General features: G+C 34.7%; 1 protein-coding gene across 3 annotated transcripts in view; it reads left to right on the plus strand.

The window, feature by feature from the left end:
- The window catches only part of ATRNL1 (attractin like 1), a 431847-nt gene that overhangs the window by 208037 nt on the left and 196504 nt on the right, over window positions 1-27306 (plus strand). For all 3 annotated transcript variants that reach the window (XM_066554160.1, XM_066554162.1, XM_066554163.1), the window contains exons 25-26: window positions 5791-5852; window positions 19755-19833. In XM_066554160.1, the coding sequence (XP_066410257.1) occupies window positions 5791-5852; window positions 19755-19833 (141 nt within the window). The remainder of the gene's footprint in view (window positions 1-5790; window positions 5853-19754; window positions 19834-27306) is intronic.

The following is a 27306-nucleotide window of genomic DNA, read 5'->3' on the forward strand; positions in this document are numbered from 1 at the left end:
ATCCTTTTTTTTAATTTAATTTTGAAACATGTAATTTGTCTCTTGTCTATGTCTCTTAATTTTCTTCCATTCTTTCATTGACTTCAATATTCAATATTTCAATTTCTTAATAATGTCCATATGAATCATTATGAAAATGCTTTGCATGTTGAGTAAAACTGTAAGTTAAATAACAGTTCCCTCCCCCACATTCTCTCCTTCACTTCCTGGAGGTTATTAATGTTGGGTTTTTCTGTGTGGTTATGTCTTTCTTCATATGTGTACACAAGCACAGAATTGAATAAAGAAGTGGAATATGCATGTTGAATTTAATAGATAAAGTGCCTTTTAGGTAGGAAAAAAGTTCAGCTATTATAACCTTATTTAGGAGTGTCTTTCATCTTACTTGAATACAAAACTAGATTGTCTTTCAGCCTTTCTGATGACTCTGAATAGTGGAAATAATATCCTGTAATTATTACATTTTTTGAGAAATGAAGGGGTGTATATTTTGATAATGTAATGTGTGCCAGCATAAGAGACAGGGCTGCAGAATGCAGAGATAATCTGAGGAAGCTGTTTATCAAATCTTGATGTGAAGTCTGAATTTCTATGTTATCTTTCATTTTCTGTTTATGTTATCAGTATGAAAGTTTCTTTATCACTAAATCTTATCATCTGGGAGGACTGTTTGTCAACATCAGACTGAATTCTTTACAGGCATTAACACAGCAGAAGGAAGTAGGATTCTGCAACAGCCACTTAGCTTCATATTGCTTCTCAGATCTTTTAATCCCAACAATAAATATTGCTTTTGCCTATTTTATCATTACACTGTTTTACAGAAATACCCAGTGAGTACTTACAAACCATGGGAGAAATTTATCTCACCTAATATTATTTATTCTAAGTTTGACATTAGGTCTATAATCTAAACTAATCACAGAATCCCAGTGTTGGTAGTGGAGAGAAATGGCAGCTCCGTAGGGCAATTCCTTCCAATTTATGGGAGTTCCACATCTATTTTAGAGTCACCTATGAAGTGCCTTCCTATCTCTGCTGATGATTGTAAGTTAGCTGACTAATTTAGATGAGGTTCACACATGGGATGAGATCAGATATACTCCACATGGGAAAATTCAGATACATTTCAAAATTTCTTGCGTTCTAGGAAAGCCAGTATATGGAATAAATGGAAAGCCAGTATATGGAATAAACATTTAGCCAGCAAGAGTTTAATGTTTCTCTTATTTAGACATAATTATTTAGATGTAATTTGTTGGTAATCTTGTCCTTTCCTTACCATGTTTTCTTGGAATTTCTGTTTTCCAAGGGAAAAGAAATTTTGTGTTTTGCCTGTTAAATATTTCTATTGGGAAATGGACAATTTCCTACCATCCATCTCTCACTTTGGCAGGCCACTCTTCATAGCTGAAGTCCAATGGGAAGAGTCAGAACCATTTTTACTCTCTCTAAAGATATCCCAGTATATAATTGTACTTATAATTGTATTTATATTTAAATGAAGAAATCAGAGTGTCCTTTCATTTGTAACTACTGGTTATTCAGTAGTCATGTATTCACTGAGTTTGAAGATATCCATCAGTACCATTCCCCACCCCAAAATTATTGTGTAATACTTTAAAGACATTGTAATGTCTTTAAAACAGTTTATACTTGGGTCTTTGCAGTCATGTTTCTGCAGAGTAAATATCTAAACTTCACTTTGTACAGTGACATGTAAATGTAAGAATTTATATGTTTAAATTTTTTAACATCCTCATTCCATATTATTGCAGTGTTTAATCTTCTACATTTTCCTTATTAAAAATTTTTTTGTGTATACACAAAAATGTAGCGATCTACACAATTTTTCTCAGCTGACTTTCATATTTTTTGTCTGAAGTTGTCTCGGTAAGAAAGTATCCCTCAAGGAAGTATGAAAGATGTTGGACACCAAAATGTCAGCCTTTATGTTCAGTCAGTATCCATTTCTTCTGCTTCAGTACATACCTAGCACCAGTGTGGGAGGGTATAATAGTTTTATCCAAGAAGAAATTAAATTATGGTTTTCATGATACTGAAGGAAGTAATAATTCTGCAGGGTTTAAGTCTGCATAATCAACACAGTGCAGGCAGTTTAGTTTGGGTTATGTCTGACCTTATTGCATTATGTTTCAAGGTTTAATAGGCCTTCTATCAGAGTTTTGCCATGTATTTATTTTAGTTTCTCTTATTTGTTCATTTTTAATTTGTTAACAGTGGAAGATGGAGAAATTGTATTAAAGGAAGTATTTGTTCATGGTTTGAGAGCCTGAGCAGATAGGAGTTTGCTTTAGTGGCTAATGTCATGAAATGGAGCAGAGATTATAATTGCTTTTTGTGTACATTATTTGAATATATGGAACATTTTGTGGATTAGGTTCTTGTTTTCTGCAAATATGCAATTTGGATTTAGTGCCTAGTTTTCCTTTTGCACAATTGGTAGTGTTAGAATTGTGGAGGTGGCTTTTTGACACCTATATCTTTAAACTAAAACACAAAGTTCTAGCTATTTCCATATGAAAGTTCTCCCTGAGTTAGACTGTCAAGATTGTCTCATTTTGTCGTGGAACAGATCTTGACCTATTGTTCTGTAGGACTCTATTGCTGCTAGATGTGATAGTCAAGGTAAAGATGAACTGGAGCAATGGGAAAAAATGAATCCATTCCTGCAGGCATTAACTTCTGAAGGCCGGAAAAATCTTTGTTCAGAAGTTGTTCCTCTTTCAACAAACCTATTCCATCCATCATTATTCAGTGTAAAGTGTATTTCCTATATCATGTGTGTAACCAAAACATGAAAAGTTAAGTACCTGAAACGTTGATTGCAGTGCATCCTTGTGTCGGTGCTCTCTGGCATATTCTGCTGCTTATCTCACTTTTGAATCCTTAATTGCTAAAAAGGATTTTCCAGCAGTCACAATGCCTTGTCTTCCAATTTGTCCAGTATTGTTAAAAAAGTTTGTTTGCTTGCTTTTTAAAAAACGTATTTTTCACAAACTTTAATGTGGTAGAAGAAAAAGATAGATATGTCTTGTTTGTTGGAAGAATCCCCACAGTTCGTTTATCACTCATCAGCCTTTTCTTCATAGGCTTTTCTATCACCTAAGATGTTGAGCTGGATCACATGTATATATATATGTATGTAAGCACCACATTTGGCTTTGGAATCTTTTCATTCTGTTGCAGTTTTCTACATTTAATCTGTAGTATATTGGTGTTGCTTTGATCTGATGGAATACAATTGCAGTTCACAACAACAACAATAGCAGTAATGATAATAATAGCAATAACTCATCAAAGGTATCCTTTACTATTAAAAAATATGTTCCACCAGCACTTGGTTCTGTTCCACAGGAGATGATTGAAAGGATATTTCTCTTCTTCCTTATTTATAAAAGGTAATGTTTGTAAGATCCACAAAGATTTTAGATGTTTTGGGGAAACTGAAAACTATTAAGGTACGATACAAATTAACAAAGGAGATATTTGGCTCCAGTATCCTTAAGTCCAAAGTGAAAACCTTGGGTTGAAAGAACTTATCTTGTCCCTTATCTATATAGGCACAAGCAAAAAGACAATTGCATTCATATCTATATAAAACCCCAAAGGAAATAAATCCTTTTAATTGTATTATGGTTCTTTGTATCAGTCCTAGGTTCATGACATTTACTTGCGTCTTTGTGGTCTCCTTATAATTAAAATATGTATTCTTTTTGTTAATATTCTGTGTTGAAATTAGTCAAAGATGCATGATACTGTTCAGAAAATACTGTAGTTCATCTTTTAAACTTGAATTTCAGTGTAATTATTAGAAAATGTTTGGTTAAAATTGAAAATTACTTTTGGGATGAAACTTTCTATCTAACTGTGTTTCTGCTTTTAAGTATGAGTACATTTAGAAAAATCCCATACAACCAAGCAAGCAAGTCCCACAGGCAGAAGTTCTTCCATAAATTTGCAAACATGGACCCCAGCAGTAGACCCTTGCACTTATCTTGAGTAGATGATTAGATTAATAGAAGTTGGAAATTCCTTTTGTGTCCATTCTTGTGCAAAAACTTTATATCCCTGAGCTTTGTACTGTGCAAATCATTTAACAATTGCTAATGATATAAAATCATTGAAATGTTGTAAATCTGCTTACTTCATTTTTGTTGTGTGTTGGAAAAGAGAAATAGAGGCACTATAGTTTCTTAAAAAAGTTTAAGATGAAACTTCCCTTGTATGATTGTGATCAAATTGCAGGGTTTGATTGCAGACTGGAGTTGTTTCTAGACTCACAGGGGCCATTAAGAAATTCTGACACCTTGAATGAAAATAATTGCAGTAATGCAAAATCAAAATGCTCCTTCAACAAAGAGCATTTCAACATGTCACAAAAGGTGAACTCTATCAAAACTGGCATGTTTTTTTCTCCTTGTGCTAGTTCATCGCCTAAAGTATGGTACTTGTAAAAAACATAATGAAAACACCAGGAGTGAATTTCAGTGCTAAATAGAATTTGAAGTAAATCCAAGCAGTATTTAAAATTAAAAAAAAAAAAATTTGGAAAGCTTTCATTTTGTTCAAGGTGTACTTAAACAATAGTTTATGCTTGGGATGCACTTTATGCTGGGCCAAAGAAGTCTTCTGGTCTTTTCTCAGATATTATCTTTTAGGTAATTGATCTGTTCAGCTGTGTTTGGCTGGCACAAGGCACAGTAACACTATTACTACCAAAATTTGCATTCTAGCTTTGGTCTAAAATAAAAATCAAATAAAATAAATTTTAAAAATGTAAATTCTTCAGTATCATGAATTATAATTTCAAAAGTTCACAAATAAGCTATGAAAGGGATTCAGAGTAATTTGGTGTAATTACTAGTCAAGATCAGATCTTAAATGCACCAAGATTTCTAAACCCAACAATTACTTGAAAAGAGTGTAAATATAGTTAGATAAACACTTTGTACAATTCAAAGTATAAGGTTCTCTGTATCTTTAGTTTGATAAATATAGACTGAAAAACTGAGCAAGACAGGGACTTATGGATATTTGTAGATACAACATAAATATTAAATACTGTTCTTAACATTAGCAAAAATTACTTACAAAAAATAATTATAGCCTGTATTGCATGCAAGTGTGAGTGTCTCTATGCTGTCTTAGAGATAATTCTTAAATATTCACAAAAATTACAGCAAGGAGCTGAACTAATGCATGTTGTGGTGAGGCTATAAAAATGTAGCCCAAAAGAATATTTATTACTTTGTCTTTAAAGTAATATGCTTTGAAACTGTTTTATTATGCACTGGATTTATCTATTATAAAAATTAAATTAACATATGCATTAATTTTAATATTATACAATTAAGATATTTTAAATGCATTAATTTTAAGCTCTATATGTTTTTTGTCTTCTCTAAAACCTTGTTTCAGTGTTTTTATTAAAATGGAAGATGGTGTTGGTTAAAACAGTTGACTATAAACAAGACAATTAATAACAATATGATTTCCTAATATTTTTCCTAATATTTTTATTCTTCATAGTACGTGGATATTTCTATTAAGTTTACTTCAGTAAAAGTATTATATTCCATCATTTGTGTTTTGATACCAGCAAGGATATGGGAATTAGTTGCTCATCTCACTTTATCATAAATGCAGTGTGTGCAGACTAGAGTGAAATTACACTTGAAAGTAATAATTCATGGAGCCATAAAGCCCTCGCCTAAAAAGAGCTGTTGAGTCTGAAAATGTTGTAATTTACTTCTGTTTTATTTGCAGATTGCCTTCTCACAGCATAATACTATCATGGATCTGGTGCAGTTCTTTGTCACCTTCTTCAGGTAAATTGCTCTTTTTGTCTTCTGACTGAAATCCTGATGACTCTTTACCATCAAACCAGTATCTTAACCAGCTTCTGAATCTTGAGAAATGCCTGAAATGAGGCCATCAAACTGTGGTCCCTAATTTGCACCAGGCAGCTGCTGGAATCTTGCATTATATAATTGTGTATTTCATATTCAGTGGTACAGTCCTCACACCTCATGAAGATTAGCTGGGTTTGTACCATGTATTACAGTGATTAAGAAAAGCCAGCTAAACTCGAATTCATGTGTGTCATTTTTCTTAAAAAAACTTTTATGGAATTATTTAAAAAGATGGCTCTATTCAATAGCTTGTTATTTTTAACAAAACACAGCATGTCACTACTAATGCTTTCATGTGTCAGAGATTGATTGTGAAGCTGATGCCTGAGATTTGGTTATGGCAGCACTGCAGGGATGGGCTGCAACTGCAAATGAACAACTATTCTAGAATGTGAACAAAACTCTGCTGAAAGGCTTCTTAAATGTTCAGCTATCTTATAAAATGTCACAAACTTGAATATACACAGATTAGTTACAGTGCTTTGAAATCTTGCTGTGAAGATATTTCCCAATAACCATGAAGTGTACACAAAATATGAACAGTGATAGACATGTCTGTTCATCAGAATTTCTGTATTTTTAGGCCATAACTTTATTTCACAAGTTCACAGTATGGCTTCTCTGTTGACTTTAATCACTGTGCTCTGAGGAACTGTACCTAAAGAATCAGACTCTTAAAAACTGTGAATGGTTCAAATTCTGTTTATTTCTGTTGCCAAAAAGGGCAGAGAAATGAACAGAGCCTGAAGTTTTCTATACCTAGGGCTTTGGCTCATGGGGAGGAGTTTAGTAGGTGATATAAAATATCCCATTTCTCCTCTTTCACCACAAACAGAGCAATAAAATGCTAATTTCCTAAAGGTCAGCCTAGTGGTGTTTTGGTATTTGGTTTTTGGTTGTGGTTTTTTTTTTGTGTGTGTGTGTGTGTGTGTGTGTGTGTGTGTGTGTGTGTGTGTGTGTGTGTTTTGGGGTTTTATTCTCTTTTTTTCATGGGGAGACAGCAAGCTCTAAAACTTATGATGATTATGCAAACGTTTAGATTACAAACCCATGCGAAAGAAAGCAAAGTCTGTCCAAGTACAACAGACAAGAGGGATCCTGTGACAAATAGCAGAGGTAAACTAAGAGCAGTTTGTTGGTGCTCTCTGCCCTGGTGCAGCCTTAGAAAAGGTGAACTTAAAGCTCTGTGGTGGTGCAGCCATCTCTATGGGTACATGGAATTGTCTCTCCAAGTGTGATGGTCTGTCTCATCCAGCTTGTTCTGGGTAAATGCACAGGTAGTATGTCAACAGTTTGCAGCCTAAAAGAATCATTTTAATAAGGGTTTGTTTGTTTTTTGTCTTGTGTAGGTTTGAGTTTGTTTGTTTGTGGGGTTTGGTTTTGTTTGCTGAATGGGAATTAGGTGTATTGTGACTGTGGCAAATCATGGTGGTAGCAATAATAATAACCCAGGCCATGTTTACTAAGATTGTTGATAGAGAAAATAATGGTGTTTAAAGACAACTTGAATGTACTTGATAACAAAACATACTTCAACATGCTTTGATAAACCTGCCTTTGCATTTCTCCCATCCAGTATTATATTCCTATTTCTGAGGTTGTGACAAAATGCTGTTCACCCTGCCTGGCCAGAGCAGCAAATAGCCCCATTCTACAATAACTGCTATTCAACAACCAGGCAAAAGTATAGTTTAAAACTGTTCCTTTGTAGGTTTTGTGTTCCAGACTGAGAGATGAAATGAACATTTTACTGCATCAAAACAGGCATTTGGTTTTATTATCTTTGATTTGAGTTAATCCTGATTGGAGAGCTAAGAAACACTTGATTTTTATACCTGCTTTTAAATAAAATTATAACAGTGTAACAGAATTTATAACAGTACTCAAGCAATTCCCAGATAATTATTTGTATTAAGAATCTGAAGCATAAGTTCTGGTAAGAAATGTGGTTAAATCTCATAATCAAAAGCCAGGCAAGCATGAAATTAGTGCAGATGACAAAGGTTAGCTGTTAATATAATCGTGATAGGAAATGATAAGCAAGTGCCAGAACTATGTTTTTAAAGCCTTTTTCAAATTCATTGTACCAACTACTAACTCATCAGGCATGTTCTCTGAGCTCCCAGAACTATTACTTGTCTCTGCTACTTTGGGTGAAGCTGATTGACTGAATAGAATATTTTAGTCACTTTTCCAACATACCTCCTTACTGTCATAAATTACAGAATCTCCAGGTTTTATTAAGTAGAGCAATATTAAACAATATGGACTCTTTGATTTAAAAATGCTTCTTTTGTGTGTGCTTTAAGAAATTCCGTGAAAAAATACAGTCATTTAGGATCAGGGGTGCATTCCTTCTATTAAATCTTTCTGTGAGCTGCATGAGAGAAAACAATAATCAAAATGTACCCAGTGCTTATTGCAGAAGGAGAGGATGGGTATTTTGGTAAAGATGAGCATGAGCTACAAGAGGAATTGCAGCAGATGCTGAAGAACCAGATTTATTAAGTCCACATGTAGGACTGTGTGCTGCCTGCAGTGGGAGGGGTTGACTGCATTTCAGCAGTGTCAGAGCTCCTGGGAGCTGCAGTGGATGAATCCATCACCCTGGGGGTGAGTTTGCAATGGGAGAACTCCTGCTCTTTACCAGCATCCTTTGATCTGTACCCTGCCTTCATGTTTTGTTCCTATTAGAATGAAGGATGGGAAATTAATGCTATTCTTTATTTTGGAGTACTTATCTTTATCAGATCTAATATTGATCTCTGTGAGAAAGACAAAAACCAGTGTGTTGGGATCAGATCACATCCATCGTGGCTGGGATCTCAGAAAATCCAGAGCTCTTATAAACCCAAATTAGAATATTTTATAATAATATGAAAATCAAGTTATCATAGTAAAATGGATTTTACTTTTGAGGCTAGAATAAAATTGATTTTTATTAGTGCTGCATTAAAAGTTTTCACCTCACTTAGAAGCACAGAGCTGTTTGACTTCCACTGGGAAAAGCACATCTGTACTGTGGTGGGCAATTTGAGTTGGGTTTCCTTTCTTTAAATATTTGGTTTGAATTGTTGAATGTAGCTTTGTGTCTTCTGCTCTCTGAATCACACAGAAATTTTGTCATCACTTTTGAGTTATTTGGTGTGTTCATATTTCCAGAGAAAGCAGCCACTTGTTATTGGCCTGCAGGCAAAGGAGATTCCCCAGTGCCACCGGATCAGTTGCTCTTCAAAACAAGGGATGAGTCACTTAATCTATCAGTGAACAGAACTGTTTTCCATTATTTTCTTCCTGGTTTTCATCTTTCTGTTTGTCCTTTGAGTCATTTGGAAGTGTGTGTGAGTGCTCACCATATTTCGATTTCAACAGACACTGTTCCTCAAAACACGAATTAGTGGCTCAGATATCTGAAGATGGCCTATGTGCCTGTGTATAAAACAGGTATGGCCTTCTTCCTTCCTTAAAGTCAGTGCAGTTAAAGTTTGGAAGTCTCTCTTCCTTTATGTAGCAAATACAGTGAGAGGTGTTCATTGTGCCTCCTGAAGCTCTGGCATTTTCTTCTTTCAGGGATGTTTCTTTCTAGAGCTGCATTGGATTTTGTATCCTAAGAAGCATCACAGATGGTTCATACTGCGTTTATGTTTTGATTCCCTACATTTTCTGATGTATTTTCTTAAATCCAGTTAGTCAGGTTTTTTCTTAGATTTCAACAGCATCAAGGCTCACAGCAATTTTTCTTCCAGAGTGCTTAATCCTTCCTGGTCATTCTTTTATGAAACTCCAGTCCACTGTACTTTAAGCAAAAGAACTAAAGCAGGTTTTCATCTGTGATAAATGGACTTGAAATTTTGCTTTTGTCATTTTAATTCCAAAGAGAAGGAATTCAGTCTTCTTATGACATGTACCAGTTGCAAAGTTAACTTCAGGAGTTTGCTCCCAGATGTGAGGAATACGGTGAAGTGGGGTGAAAGCTGATGAAGGGAAACAATAACAAGAACTAAAGGAAGTAGAAGCATTAGTGTTTTCCTTCAGGCAGTGGTGTCATTGTCCATTACAGCGGGTGACAAGCAGCTTTGTCAAGCCCCGTGCCCGTCTGTCTCTGCAGGCGGGCGGTGTGATGGGCTGGGCACTGAGTGACAGCCAAGAAATGAGCAATCTCCTGATGGCAGGGCAGAAATATTCCAGGTCCCTGTTCTCAGCTGAAATAAATCACAGAGAGAGAGAAAAGACAGTGCTAGACCGCGTGCTATGCTGTGAATTTCATACGTCCAAAAATATTAAATCTGATTATTCCTTTTTAGAAGAGACATCTTAAATCAAAGGAATTCATCTTCTATATTGGAATATTAATGCAAATATTCTAGTAACATTTCTTGGTACTAAATTAAGTATTTTGTGTGGGAGATTTTGTGGTCTTTCTAAATTATCTGTTGGAATCCAAGGTAGGGATGACTATGCTTTGTCAATAAGAAGCAAAATTATGGAAATTTTTCTGTGAACTCCAAAAGCCACACTAAGAATCACACAGTAAAAACTAAACTAGTTATATAATCTATTTAAATTTTTTAATCTGAATTTTTTGATCTGAATTTAATCTTCATATATGGCCCAATGATGTTCTATATCATAGTTGGTTTTCTATGTTTTCGATAATTTTTTGGTGATATTTTAGGGAAACATTCACCACTTGGAAAATGATATTTCTTTCCTAATATGTTTTCAGTCTTTACTAGCTGAAATTCTAATTTCAGGTCGAGGGTAATCAGGGGTTTTTATTCTTTATCCAGTACATTTGCAGAATTTTTAGTGTTCTTCTTGACTGATGCTTCTTTGGCCTGGAAATTTAAAAATCCTTGCTCTGTTCTCAGGAAAATTTAATTTTAACAGGGCTTTTAATAAGGAAAGTTATTACTTTTTTACACCTACTCATTTTAGCGTATTTGCCTCTTTTGAAAAAGTATTGGAAAGATTACAGATGGAAGGGAAAAGTTGTTTGGACTGTGTTAAACTCCTTCATTATATTTCAGTCCATCGTGCTAAACAATGCTGACATGGTGTGGTGCCTTTCTAAGCATATTTTATATTTCTGTGATGTATTATTGGAGAATAATAGCTGTACTAGAGAGAGCAGTGAAAAATAACAATGGGTGAAAATATTGAAAAAGTATTGAAAAAAATTCTTGAAATAATGTGGATCTCTTGTTTTGGGAGGCTGAAATTTAGCACTCTTCCCAAAATTCACTAGCTGACAGTGATTAGAAAAAATTACTCTTTCTCTCGGTCTCCCCCCCCACCCTTCCCCACCCTTTAATTTTAAATCCTAAATTAGCATGAATCAGAAAGACCATTGCAAAAAAGCAGAAGTGAAAGCACAACTATTTTGTAATAGAAGCACTATATTCAATTTCTAATTATTCTGGAAAGCTACTGCAGAAAATACTAAATTCTGTATTTCATGATTTGTACAGAATTTCAGTGGACAAATATATATAAATTTTATAAGTTTTTTTTTACATGCAACATCACTTATTGAGAGAAATATGGAATATTTCACCCAAGAAGGGCAACCACATAAAATTATATGACATATTAAAGTATTTTCTATAACTAAAGAAACATAATCACGCTTCATGGGTGTGATATTCTATTTATTCAGTGGAGATTAATTTCATTTTACATGAGATCAAATAGTTTTGATTGTAAATCTTTTTTATTTGTTGCCTCAAAGAGGTGAAAGGAAGAACTACAGAGGGTAAAAGGTAAAAGGTTCACATCTAGAGCTTTATTATGTAATATATTTCAGAGTCCTTTACATGGTTCACTTTAATCTGATATTGGATTGGCAGATTAAATGGGAATGTTGATCTCTCAATAGCATCTTGGTGTACACTGCATGCATTTTCCCTTTTAAGTTGAATATAAAGGCTGTTCGTGTGATTGATCATTCATTCATACTTCACTATAGCAGCTTGTGGTATATTTAACAGAAACCCACAGCCTTGTGGATGTATGCATGAATTATGTATGTAGGAAAATAGAAATCTAAAAAATGTATTTGTACGTCTTTTGTAGTTATTTTTTAATAATTATTTTATTGAATAAAGTTATTTAATGCTCCCCTCCATCATCTATAACAGTGTGGCACATGTACATAATGAAAAAAATGCCAATACTTTTTTTCATAATAATTTTTCTGCTAATTACAAATTCCCTGTTCAAACATTTCTTTCTTCTTTACTTTCAAGAAGAGTTTTGATGTTTCATTGCACAGGAAAGACCAATGAACCCAGGCTTTGAAAAGGCAGTTGTCAGAGATGATTTTAAACTGTTATAGGAGTTTATGCCTTGGGAGAAGAAGGATTAATTTGGTCTTCTGTATTGAATATATATTAATAAATTATTTAGCACAAAAAATAGCAGCTATTCTGACTAATAAATGAATACATATTATATTTATATTTCATTGCTACTGCTTACTTTAAAATTTAACTAATATAAAATGCAGTTGACACCATTGATAGTTCAATCTCCCTGTTTCCCATTATGCATTCAGAGCTTAAATTGTGAAGCTTTATTTATACCATTATTGAAGTCTTAGTTTGTCATTTTACTTAATTTTGCTCTTCTGACTGAAAATTATTTTCACGATATTTCTAATAGTAATTTTTAATGTGCTGCTCTGGAGACTTACAGCATTCTTTTGGTAGTATCATGGTTTTAACCATGACAAAGTAAAACAAATTTCATGTGGATATTCTTTTCCATGCATTCTTTCCAAATACAGTGTTGAGTCTGGAAGGACCAGATCAGAAGGCAGATATATATTTCTTGTTAACTCTTAATCTGTTTTGTATAAATTTGGTAGTTGTGAATGTGTGAGAAGAGAATTTTAAGGGAAGTTATGTGACTTTCATGAATCACTTTATGCAAGAATTATTTCTGGGGATATATGGATTTTCAGGACTGCATCAAAAAATAACATTTTAATCAGTCATCTGGATAAGAAGAATTATCCGTGTAATTAGTTTCAAATGAACTTGAAACTTGTTGCTTAACTTGTGTGAATTCCATTTGAGACACAAATAAATACAAATTTGCATTTAAATGATTTTTGGTAATACTTTGAGTTTTAAATACCATCGTAGATACTTTACCTCATATTCAGGCATTTCTTTAACTTTGCAGTTTGGAAAGCAAGAACTCAGTGCCTGAACCCTGTGTGGCTTTTGGATTACAGGGTTCACATTTTCCTTGGGTTCCTTTAATTCAAAAAGAAGCTGTGGGGGAAAATAATGGAATATGGAAAAAGCCCTGTCATATTTAAGGCTGTGCAACAATGACATTTTGTACCTGAAGAGGGAAAGATTGCAGCTCTTGGCTTATCAATGGAGCCAAGAAAATGGAGCGTTCCAGAAAATGGGAGGCAGTGCATGGAGCTGCTGGTGGTGTTGTCATGACAAGCAGGAATAGGAAAAGGACATTCCTGAATCACCTGGATGGGGATGCTGGCTTTGTTGGCAATGCCTTTCACTGGCTGTGCCTCTCCCTGAGCAGGAATTCAGCACTCCTGGCTGAAATGTCTTGGCTCCACAGCCAGGGTTCATTTCCCTGACCCCACACATTGTGCTACTATGAACTGCAATTTGCATATCCTACTTCCTTGCTAGCCAAGACTACTTTTCCCTTAATCGTTATACAATTTAATTTGGAATTGTAACACTTAATTCCCAGAATCATTTTAAATTGCTAATCACTGAAATAGTTCTACTTATAATGATGTTTATAAAACTTTCTGATTCATAGCAATTTAATTAATCATTAAAAAATATACTGCTGTCATACACATCAGACTTCTAATATTATGTTTACAATGCTTTGTGCTTCAGATAATCCTGTTGAAATCTTTGGAGCTGCTTGTCATGTGTATACCAGTTAACACAAGGATGGCTGAACCCAGCACATCATAATCATAAACACAATGTTCTTGTCAAGTACAATGAAAGAAATCAATTGCTGTGACAATAATTGCTATTTGAAGTCACAGTGTTAGAAAAATAATTGTTCAATTATTTTTATTTTAGAATTGTGCTTGCTTTATAAAATATCAATTAAAATGGGCTCTATTTACCAATAAAAAGATAGTAAATAATGTGTTGGGAAAGCGGTTCTTTGAAAAACAGTTAATGTGATCTGTTGGGAAACTTTTGCAGTACTACCTTGAAAATATTAACTTAGGTATGAGACTTGTGTTCTTTGCATATATCTGCATTAAAAAGTTTCTTTGCCATCACTTTGTTTTACTGAATGTGTTAAATTGTATTCATGTTAGTACTAGAAGAGAAACAATAGAGTGTGGGGTCACTCTTTAGATTGCTAACTGGGGAACTGTACATTTTTGTGTCCTTGTCAAAGAGAAATCAACAGGCAGGAGGTTGATGGGTACAGAAGAATGTTTAATTACTGTCTCAGCTCAGCAAGACTCCGGTGATTGAGTAATAATTGTCTTGATGGCCCAAGTCCTATGTTCAAAAAGACTTGGGAGAAGACTTTAAAGTATGTGCAAATATATATATGTGGCCAGTAAATGAGTTTGCTATGCCTCTAACAAACTTGGTGAAAGGAATTTTGGGAGCTTCTCTCTCTGTTGGTGAGCAGTGTGAACAAAGAGGTCATCACTTGGGCAAGATGGTGCTGAGGACCTGACATCCACACTGAATGATTTTTTTTTTTTTTTTGTCTTGGAACTAGCTCTGGTTTAGTTCCATGGGCTGACAGCCCCTTTGGTCTGGAGTGAACATTGCACACCTTCTAATTGAGCTCCAGGGCTGCTCCACAGGGGCACTCAGGGCTTGGTTCAAAAGCCCGTTCCAGATCCACACTAAGCCAGCCCTGCAGGAGTTCCCCTTGGGACACAAGGATGTGTCTGTCACACCTTGGAGCATGGGGACAGGATGATGGCAGCTGTCAGAGCAGCCTTGACTCCCTGTGCTGGCCCAGCTGTGCTGCTCCCAGGGTGGGCCCAACCAGGGATGCTGCCCCACGCTCAGCTGTGGGCTGCTGCATTACCTTGTCCTGTAAGAAGAGTAAATGTGATGGATGCTCAAAGTACGATCTCACATAATTTTTCATTTTAGTAGATTTAAAAGTATACTAGATGAAAGTTAAAGTTCTGTAAAAGTGTTTGCTTTCATTGGTTTGTGGAAATTTATTTGAATTATTGTGCAAATTACTGTCTTGATTAAAATCATAAAAACAGCAATTATTCTCTTTGTATGTTAAACAATTAGAGAATGAAAAAAGAAATAACAAAGAATGGCACATTTTGTTTTGGTTTGTTTACCTTCCATTTACAGTATTGATTCTTAAAATATTTATGCTTAGTTCCTGTTACATCCCGGCAAAAATAAGTAAATTATTTCACTTTAACTAAAGTATTACTTTGATACAATATGTAATTTATAGGCATTAATACATAATAAAAAAAAGAATTCTGTAGTTTACTTATTATGCATTCATAGAGCTTAAGGCACAAATGTGTCATTAATTCATCTGGTCTAAACATGCTGATCATTACATTTCACAGATTTCCCCCTCTATTTATCCATGCAATTAAAATTTCTTTAAGGATATCTACACATTTTATTTCAGTTTGCCCAGACCAAGCAGCAACACATCCACTAATTCCCCTAACACTTTTTAGTTTACCGCCTAAAGAAGCACAGAGAAACTAATTTCTGAGTTATGGAAAACACTTTAGTTTCCTCAGCCAGGTGTGCACTAAATATGCCTAAATGTGACCTCTGGAAGTCAAAAATTTGCTCTGTAGCTTGCAAAAATAGTTATGCAAGCAGTAATTGTTCCTTGCAATTTCCCTTCTCTTTGTTCTATTAAATCACTATTTCTGTTTTCATATTACCCAGAGCCCTTCTGGGCAGAGCATCTGCATAGCCCAGACCTCCCTGCTAGCCCTGGTGTTCTCTTGCAGCCTTTCCTTGGCCACTTTCCTCTGCTGTGCTGGACACAAACTGTGTTCAAGTCTTCTTCCTCTGCAGTTCATTGGTTCTCCAATTGTTTATTGTCTCCAAAATCATGCTAGGACAGTAACTTTCAACCAAGCTGTAATCCAGGGCTCTGGTGATGGGTTGCTCATTTTCAAGCATGCTTTTTAGTGTTTCCTCCTGTTTTGTTCCACGTGGTTTGAAGGCGAAACTGTGCAAAGCTGTATCCTTGTCTTCTGGCACTTTTTCTTTGCTCTGGAGAGCACAAAATCTTGATAATGCTTGAGCTGCTGTGGTTTTAAGAGTGTCTTGGTATGGCAATTGTCTTATTGGGAGGACTTACATTGATAAATACAGAAAGTCATTCACTCTGTACTGGGGGTTAGCATTTCATAACCCATGTGCTTTGCAAAGGCATTTATCCAAATGTCTGTTGATTTGGATGTCACTCAGTCTCAACTGGAGAGTCAGAGATGGTGCACATAATCTGTGATCATGTCGATTAACTGCAGGCAAGTTGCCACTTGGTCTTTTCCAAAAGTGAAATGATTTATTTGTAAAGTCACTGTCAGCAAAAGATTTGTCCAGATTTTGAGTACTTTTTGTGATTTTTCTCTGTATTCTCTCCATGTTTTCCAATCTCCTTTCACAAAATGCCAATGGCAGAGCTTTAAGAACAAGTCTGATAGAATCTGTTTTGGCAGAACCTTGTAGGGTGATAAATTTATCTCTCAAGTGCTGCTTACTACTGTGCACCTGAGTATTTAAGGTTGTTTTAACCCTTTTTGTTTCAGCATCGCAGCAGTAATTCATACTGAATTGTCATTCACACTGGTCTCTAAACTGGTTTGGGAACTGCTTCATTCCAAGGGAAAAAGAAATTCTTTGCAATGTAAATGATGTCTGACTTGCTTGTTCTCATAAATACAACTTAGCAATGATTGTGTATAAAAAAAAATCTAAAAATTGACCATTGTACAATTTCTTTAACCTCTGTGCCATTAACCATTATTAACCACTTTTGTCTTTGTGTCATGCATAGATCGCTCAGCTATTATATATTTGTCCCATCAAAACTGAGTGGATCTGATGGGAACTTTGTAACCCATCTAGAAGTTCCCTTTCCTGATGTTGGTCCCCTGCTGACAGTTTCTTTTTTATCTGCCTGATAGCCAATTTTCAATTCATTTAATTTGCACTGCACTTTCTTTTTTTATATCTCTGTCATAAGGAGGAGATAAGAATATAATGGGGGACTGGAGAGCATCCACCTACACCCATCCTGCTGGTTTTTTACATTTTTTGCTTGTGATGTTAATGTCTTTATCATGGCTCCCTTCAAATACCTATTGTTTCAAAGCCAAAGAGAACTTATTTCTTCTACTATTTCATTCCCCTGGCCAAGCTGACTGCTTTCTTTTACACCTTTTACATTCAGCTTAAATTTTTAGAGATAAGATGCTGGTTGCTTCAAGGTACAGGCACACTCTAGATTTATGCACTGACATCCCAATGCTTTCTGGTTTGTTTTTTATTCCTTTTCTAATCTCTTTCAACATCCTATTTTCTGTTTTGACTGCTACTAAACATTCAGTTGATATGTTCAAAGAACTATCTGCAATGACTTCATGATCATTCTCTTGAGTGGTAATTGCTAATTTAGAACCTATCATTGTGTATTTGTAGCTAGTTGTGTTTTTTTTTTTTTCTTGTGCACATTGCCTTCAGTTCATTGTCACTGAATTTCATTCTCTTATTTTATTGCTAAGTCACTCTACATTGTGAGATCCTTTGCAGTCAGCTTTAATTTTTATTGCCCTACATAAAGCAAGGATGTTATCTCACCACAGTCTGGAACTAGGTTAATTTCACAAAATCTATTTTCCATCTCTTTCTTCATTCATTCTTTAGCATGAATTTTGATTCACCCTCTAAAAAACCACTCCCTTAAAAAAAAAAAAAAGAGGAAAAAAAATATAATATTTACTTGCCAAGAAAAGATTATACAAAAGTCACATTATAAATGCTGTAACTTCCAGTGGTTTATAGTATCTTATGGGTGCGTCTTTAAGACACTAATTTCTGATTTTAGCTTTGCTAAAATAAGTAATTATGTATAAAATAAGTAATTGATGTTTTGACTGATGAGAAGAAAATTCAGTGTGACCCACTCCACTGACGTACAGAGCACAGAATCCATTTGTCTGAAGTCTTTCAGCCAGAACTCTGAATATTTTTTTTATTCTACTAACTTAAGAGAACTGTTCAAGAAATTAATAAATGTGAAGGAGAGAATTTTCTAAGGGTAGAGATTCTCTTCCTGGTCATAATAGATCAGTCACACAGTGCAAGGCTCTCTCTTAGTTTCTTGTGTCCAGCTCCCTTGCATGTATTAACCTTTTCTAAATTCCAGGAGCACTGAGTTAAAAATTGCAAACAGAGTTGCTGTTGTTTCCGTAATTTAGTGGATTTTGGAAGGACTGTAGAGGAGGAGAAGAGTGAGATGGCTTTCCCTTACTTCATGCACAGTATGCCAATCTCTAGCAGCACATCAGTACCCTGATGCTGCCCTAAAGCATCTGTTGCAGGTACCACCTGGACAGTGCAGTGTAGAGGAGGGGGAACATTTCTGGGAAATACTATTAATAGTTCCTTCTTGACTTAAAAACCTTAAAAGATGTTGCTGCAAAACTGAATTTATTCTGGTGGTCAGTGGGTTTTTTTAGTTCTGCTCTTCTATAGGCAACCAAATATAAATTTACAATCACTTGTACTTGCATTTAAAGGAAGACATTGGTGTCACTTTGCACTTATGCACAGTACTCCTCTGAACTATACTACTTCCAGAAATCTTGGTATTTCCTATATTAAAGAATATATCTTGAAGCTTTTTGGCAGAAAAGAAAAATTGTAGATGTCTAGTAGTGAATTCAATAGTTAGTATTAGATTAGTTGAAACCACTCGATACAGTAGAAGAGCTAACATGGTGTGAAAGTTCTTCACACAATTAGTAAATCCAGATACTTATATTAGAAAAAAAAAACTGTCTAAAAACTTGAAAGATCTTCTGAGTAATTACAAGTGCCAGCTTTAGAAGCCTTTTTTCAATATCCAGAAACTCATTAAAAGAGGTTGAGTTCGATGATCTTTCTACTAAAATACTTCATGGATTAAATGTTACAATACAAAGATACTGAAGCAAAAGAGAAGGTGTATGCTCTGATTCTGCACTGCAGGTGTTTAATTGTCTTTTTTTTTTCTTCTTCTGTTGTGTCTTTGGAACTGTAATATGGTGATGTCCTTGGAGATGTTTTCCCTGGGCAATTACTCATGGAAATACTCAATAAGATAACACAGGCCTATTGTCCATGTGCAAACCCAGCTCCTCAACTAATTAAACTCCTTGTGTAGTTGCCCTTCCTGCATCCCAGGAAATTACTCAGAATTTACAAAGTGAAAGAAATATAAATTGCTATAAATTTTTTTCTATACTTCATCCTCTTTTTTCATCTACTAAACATGGAACATGCAGTGCATATTTGTTCAGACTGTTGTGAGTATGTGGAAAGTTGTACTGGAGCTTATCCCATGCTAATGGAAACAGTTCCAGGAGAAAAGCAGAGCATGTGATGTGCATCATTTGCTTTGACTTTGAACGTGGATGGTTGACTCTTTGTAATTCTGGTAGAGTTTAGTTTCCCCAATTTTTGGGGTTTATTTTCCCATGCTAGAATGCCTTTTCATTACCTTTGATACTCTAAAAACATAAGCTTTTCACAAGTTACAATTCTTTTTTTTTTTCTTTTGTAATTGCAGTTGTTTCTTATCGTTACTGCTGGTAGCTGCTGTCGTGTGGAAAATCAAACAAACCTGTTGGGCTTCTCGACGGAGAGAGGTATCAATAACTTTAAGATTATTGTAGTAGCTTTATCTTTCAGAATATGTTGAGAACTTTGATTAACAGTCACTCCTTCCCTTTCTCCTGTATATGCAATTTAAATAATTAGCACTGCAAAAAAACAAAAATAGCACGGCAAAAATAAAATGCAGTCATTTTATACCCTTGACTTTTTTATGCTGAAGAAGAAAAATCTATTTCTTTCTCCTGTCAAAACTAAAGGAATTACAGCACTAGGCTGCAGAAAGTTAAAATTTCCTTATGGTGGCATATTTAAAATATTTGGAATAGAATTGAATAGAATATTTCAGTTGAAAGGGTCCTGCAAAGAATTATTCAGCCTGATGACTTCAGGGCTGACAAAAGGTTAAACCATATTATTAGGAGTATTGTCCAAGTAAATAGTAATTTCATGTACACTGATGAGGTTGGAGCACTGACCACTTGCTAGGAAGTCTGTTCTAGTGTTTGACCACCTTCTCTGTAAATAAATGTTTTCTAATATCCAACATGGACCTCCCCTCAAAGGAGCAAAATTCTCTATTAGCATCAGTAGTTTCATCATTAAATCTGTGGCACAATTAAAATCTTCAGTAAATATTCATACATAAAATCACCTTATTCTTTTGTGGTCTAAATTCTTACAGCTATGTTGAAAAATCTGGGCCAAATCTTTGTTCTTACCTGCTTAACAATTTATTACAGTTAAATGAGGTTAAACTTTATCTATGCTGCTACATGTATATGATTGTATACTGATAGTTGTAATATTTCATTTTGCTCTCATAAATGAGATCTAAAATTTGTAGACAGTCATGTTTTCCCTTCTTGAACCTTCTAACCTTGATGATTTTTGGAAAAAGCACTTGCCTAATGTACTATAATCTTGAGGGTTTATTTTAAAGACAAGCTTTGATCTACTTAATGATTTTTTTCTTAGTATACTGGCACTGTGAATGTTTAAATAACTTTTTCTGTAGATCTACAGTGAATTTATATATGCTTTAAAAGTGCCAGGTAACTAGCACTTATAATTTTCCTTCGCTGAAATTATAATGTACTAATGCCAAGGTTTAGCTTCAAGTGGTGCTACAAAGGAAAATGTATGTTATTGGTACTTGTTTCCTTTTGGAACTTTGTTTTTTTTAAATTCATATGAACATTGTTAAAAATTTTCTGAGGGCAAATTCTCATCTATTTCTTATTTCTTGCAAAATATAGATGAAGGTTACTGTAAACTACATTATTCAACATAATATTATTTCATTTAAATTTGTCTCAACACTTTGATAGTTCTGTGCAAAACTGTGTTGTGATAGAATGTAGTAGTTCATTGATTTAATTCCAGATGTTAATGAGGTTGGTTTGTTATGTTTTTAAGAACAAATATGAATGTACCCCTTTCCAGATCTAGAGGATCTGGTCTAATGTTCTGTGATTGCTTTCCTAGATTTTTGAAATATAATATTTTAATGTGGTCTTTAGGCATCATTTGATAATGAAAACATTTTCATACAAAAAGTTTCTCAAGTTTTCCAAGCTTTGTTTTCCTAATATCATCAAAAGTACTTCGAAGACTGCTATGAAAGCTAAAATAAGCTGTTTGATAAATGCAACATAAACATCAAGCAGCTTCTTTAGAAGAGCTAAAGAGAAGGACATACTTGGCAACTGGATGAACTCAGAGCTTCATGGCTGGTTCTGAATCTTGTCTTTCCTTGAGTATAGCTAGAGAAACTTGGTTTTCTCTTGTAGCTAGAGTTCAGTAGCGTTATGAATTGCAAATGCTGAAAGAAATCTCCTTTATTTTCAATCTGCTCTTGACCACCAGCTTCAGTTCATGTCAAATACAAGTTTTTTATTACATTCCATGCAATATTTTCCTTTAATCTAGCTAGAAAACGTCTATTTATATGTAACATATAAGATTTTGCAATTAAGTGTTGCAAATAAATTGTATGAATAGCACACAGAGACAATCTACTGTTGAAAAGATTTCTGAAGTATCTACTTTAGAGCCCATTGGGCAGATGAGCTTTTAATCTCTTTCATCATTCTTTAGAGACAGGAATGTTTGACTCTTTAGATGTTACCTTCAATATGGACCCAAACTATAGTAATAGAAACAAAACAAGAACACAAACAAATACAGAAAAGCTTGCTGTTAAAAGCTGTGCATCCTTTTATTGTCCCTCCTGATTTTCTTTCCCCTGAGGGAGGAGGAACATTACCATCCAGTTCTTGTCATCTTTTAGTAATGCATTTTATCAGGCTCTTGAGGTAAGCCAATAATTTTTTTAAAGATTTGTAGATCCCTATGTGTAGCTGAAAATTCAGAACCTTGTCCTGTTTTGCCCTCTGACTTCAATGCTTGGCTAAATTGGGACGTTATTGATTCCAAATTGAACATAGCATGGCCCCAATCCAGTACAAAGCAGGAGCAAGTTGTTTGCATTGTGAAGAGGGAATGTCTCCGTTATCCCATTAATTTAGAAATTTTCCCTCCAGTTTCTTTCCTAATTCATTGCTCATTCAGCAAATACTTGCTTTGCACTGCTCAGAGCACTGCCCATATCTTGCTGAGCAGTTAAAATTTAGGTTCTATCATAAGTACACGTAAGAAACTGTTACATTGTGTATATATGAAAATGGATAAATAAGTGTCTTCCAAAATACTTTAACTGATGTTTTTCTACACTGAATTTAACTTCCTTTGCCCATATCTGTTGGTCTTTCAGTTTATCTAGTTGAAATAATTTTTCCCTAAGTTAAGACCTTGAGCTTTGGTATTTTTTTTTTTTTGCTCATAAAAATTTTGGTTCATATTTTTTTCTTACTTACATTCCTGTCTCTTAAGATATATTTTATCTCAAGTTTTTGAACTCTATATTTATACTTTAACTCCTGGATGAGCTTCTCTTCTTCTCTCCTGCCTTCTGAAAGGGCAAGGGACAGCAGACACTGTCTTACATTATACCATCAAAGTCATTCACATTCTGCATTGAGGGAAATTGGAAAGTATCATTCTTTTATTTTATAGTTCCAAAAAGATCAGTGAAACTTTGAGCAGTAGAACATGAACAGCCTCCTGCCTGGCATCCCTTGACACCTTCCACCACCCATCCCTCCCATGGATTTGTGACATTTTAAAAAAGGTTTTTAAGAAGGGCTGAAGTAAGATAGTGGAATATGGCTCATCTCAGGGTGCTCCTTCCTTGAAAAGAATAATACAGAATACAACGAGATGATATCCAAAGCATAATTCTTATAGCAGTATCTTGATAAGGACACCCCAAAAGTCTTGATAAAAATACCATCAAAGTCCCAAGAAAACAAAAACAAAACAGGAGGAATTTAGAACATTCATGACAGAGCAAGATAACATTTAGAGGTAAGTATGGAAATTGACACAGGATTAGTAAAAGGGAAAGATATACTTGCATATCAAATAAAGGAGTTCCTAAATATTGCAAGGTTTAGGAAATGCAAAGCATTTTTTAGAAGAGTCCTACACTGTGTTAAAAGATAAGATAGGTATTCTTGGTTTTAATCTTTCATCCTTCTTTTTACTCCAAAGGCTCACAAATCTTTCTACTAGCACCTTTCTCAGTAAAATTTGACTTTCTAGTTCACTGGATGAAAAACCAAAAGCTGTCATTTTCTCCCAAATGATTTGTTGGGCCTCTTGCATTTTATACCCTAAATTCACACAAGAGCCCATCCATGAAGCTCCAATCTGACTGTTTTCCTCCTTTATACAAGAAAAGATCTATCACCCAGATTTGCCAAATAAGAAATATGAAGAGAATATTATTTGTTTTCTCTGCATGTTTCATATATAAAATATTCATTCAGCCTTCTGCTCAGAATAGGTACAAGACAGTCCGTTCATAGATCACTTTACTGAAAACTTGATAGGTTGCCTGCCAGAGTTTTAGTGGCTCAAAGGTTTTGTCTCATGAACTTCTGGTTGAAAGGCATCACACTGCTGATAGAATCTGCATCCAAATGATTTCTTTTTAATAGTGCATTGAACTTTTCTTTTTGCTGACAAGATTACACTGAGGTCACTAACAAACTCACACAGATGGGATTATAAACCACAAAGCTTCTAGTTGAGTTATTTTAGCAAAGTATTTGCCCTTCCTAAGGTAAACCAGTTGCTGCTCAGATTTCCTTTTGTGCACCTTTTGTACTCTTGGTCCCCTCAGATGTTTTAAGTAATTGTTACTTTTAATCCAAAAGCCTGTAATCACTGATGTACATAAAGCACCTTCTTCCCTTCACTCAGACACACAAAAGACATGTGCCAATGTGTCATGTGTTGTTATCTAGAATCACAGAAACATAGAATTGTTTGAGTTGGGAAGGACCTTTAAAGGTCATCCAGTCCCACCCTCCTGCAATGAGCAACCAGAACAGGCTGCTCAGAGCCTCATCCAGCTTGAACTTGAATGTTCCCAGGCATGGAGGTTTCACCACCCTGATCATAAAAATATATTCCCTATATCTAGTCTGAAATATGCATTTGTGTATATTGGATCAGTCAGTTAGTTAAAATAGATTTGTACTTTTTTTTAATGTAAATCACTTTTTAATATATTATTTTAATTACACACCAGAAAGACAGTGCATATCTTTAAAGATTACTTAGATTCTTATTTCCTCATGTGATACACTATAAAGCTCTTGAGCAATGAGGAAGTATAATGCATGATTGCCCTTTTAGGTAAAAAATGCTTGAAAGCATGGATTGTGTGTCTAAAGTGCTTACCTAACTTTAAAGGTTAATATAATTTATATATAGCATCTCATTATACAGTCAGCTGTGCACCATTTGCCTATCTTAAGGAATAGCATATACAAACATAAAAACATGGAATTGTAGAAAATGCTTGTTTCAATACAGTGTGTGGGTGCCACTCAAGTTATTGCTTCTGTTTATTAAATATGCTTATGTTTGTGTAAAAAACCCTCCACCTTTCTGCCTTGATTTTGTTACCAAGGTAGTTTTATTCTCTTAAATATTAAAAAGTTCTTACAAATAGACAAATGAAACTGAAGTAGACTACTTCTTAATAGCAGTAACAATTCATGTAATAGCTTTAGGCTCATTTCTATGGTAACTCTAATAGGAACAAAGAAGTTCAGTTATGTCAATAGCACTAATGAATGTGGAGAATATGAACATTTCAGCTCGAGCTTTTTTGCTTTCTATTCAAATGACAATTCTTAAAGTATTTCTTTTAGAAAAGACAGTAATGGCTTTTGGTGTATATGATATTGCTTATGGGATGCAACACATTTACTTTAGCAATACTAAAACACAGACAATACGGTGTATTCTTGAACAACAGCTTTTGAAGGAACAAAAGCAATACTTTGTGTTTCAGGGTGAGCAAAGAACCAACAACAGCAAATGTAAGGAAACCAAGAAATATTGACATGCATAATTAATGTACCCCAGTGTGTAATAGTATTCATGTGTGTAGGGGTCTACAGGATTATATAGTTTATAAGTTGCTAAGCTCACAGATAATTTTTCTTTTTTGCTATTTTCTTGTCTGTTGCTTAGCAAATATCTTACACATCTGTATGTAGTTACTCATAGGCTATGTGAGTAATCCTACTGAAGTCAAAGGAGCTATTCATAGGACCAGAATCTCAACTTGTTATATTGCTCAGGCTCCTCTGAAATCAGTAGAGCTATGACTGCTTATTTCATCTGTGGATCTAGTTTTCCTGAGGATAACCGGGGCATTTCTTTTAGGTTGATGTTTTCTGCATTCTCTCTTACCTAAAATTTAGGTTCCTCTCTGAGTGAACCTTTCAAGCAATATGCCTGGGTAGCTGACACTAGATCTTGTCTCAGGACTGCCTCTGCAGTCAGTATGAAAGGCCCTTCCAAATGACAATTTATCCTGCCCAATTTTCACAGTGTTCACTCTTTATACTCTGATACTTGTGGGGACCTGACTTCTTGTTAACAATACAAATAACCCATCGAGTCAAATGTCCCATACTGAGAGTTATTCTTCACTTTCTTTCCTTGCATTTTGTAAAATTGAGGTTGTATTTATAATACTGTCATTTCATAAAAGTAAGCATCTGATTAATTCTTATATTGGTAATGCTCACAACATGCATGTTCTCTGTAAAAAGAAGTATTAAATGGTGCCAGTGACAGACTCAATATTATATTGAAAAAATTTCTGTTGGGGAGTGAATTAAGCAAAGCTGATATAAAGTATTTGTGAGAGCTTGCTAACAGATCTGTTTCTTCATTCCACAAAAATTCAGAAGGTAAAGAAGATAACAGACAACAACAGATTTTAAAATTCAAATTGTGAGTTCTTTAATAAAAAAAAATAAATTAGGGAAAAGAAACTAAGTAGGTGTTCTATTATATGTACTTATGACCAGGAGAAGAAAATTGTTCACTTTTCTTAACATAATAACCAAAGTTCCTTCTTACATTTGTGTAGTGGAGTTAGCCTGAAGATTCCCAAAAGGCAATAATCAAAATAAATTAGTTTCATTATATGTGGTTCCTGGGATATGCATAGAAAGGAAGCTTGGATGTAGTTTTTACTGCTGATAACAGTACTTTAAAATTAATAGTTGTGATATTCTGTACAGTAGAATTTATTATCAAAGTTGAGCTTTCTAAATATGAATATAAAATGCTTCTGGAGATAATGCTAATTTTATAATGGTGATATTAAGTCTTACTCTCTGGTTAACTCTTGCAAATGTACTGGGGTAAGTTTTCAAGGCAACAGGAAGGTAAAATTAAGGTTATTTTAAAGAGAGAGGGAACTGGCCCAAATGAAAAAGACTGCCTGAGGCAAGTGGCCACCTGGCAGAACCTGGGGGTGCTTTGAGCTGCATGGTCTGAGAGTTTTCCATGGGACTGGTTGTAAACATAAGAGCATTAGCAGAATTTTCAGCAAACTAGCTGTCAGCAAAAAGCAGCAGACAATGAGAAAGGCAGTCCTTAGTGAGACCCTGGGAAGAAACCAGAAAACTGTTAGAATTTATGACAAGAAAAGTAATTTGGTTTCCACAGTGCTAAAGGAATGAGTATGGTGAATGTGTTCTTTGTAAATCAAGAAGATTGCACCAAAATAGATGATTCATTTCTGTCTCCTAACAAAAAAGAAAGAGCAGGTGTTGAATATTGGCCCAAAGTGGTGAGACTCTTCTTTATGTTTGTATTTCCTGTGTCTTTGCAGCATAGCATCAATTATTTTTCCCCCATTAAACACAAACAAACCTTCTGTTTCTCAAAGCTGTGTAAGAAAAGAGTGAATTTAGCTGCAAACAACAGAAGTGTTGCAAGAACTGATATGAAGAGAGAATGAAAAAGTTTGACAATTTACAGTAAGAGGTCTTGAAAAGTGCAAATACTCCTCTCTAGATACTCCATTGCTTTTCTCAGAGTTTCCAGAAGTTTTAGTTGCACTGGAT

Source organism: Molothrus aeneus, chromosome 8 (genome assembly GCF_037042795.1).
Source record: "Molothrus aeneus isolate 106 chromosome 8, BPBGC_Maene_1.0, whole genome shotgun sequence".
Lineage (NCBI taxonomy): Eukaryota > Metazoa > Chordata > Aves > Passeriformes > Icteridae > Molothrus > Molothrus aeneus.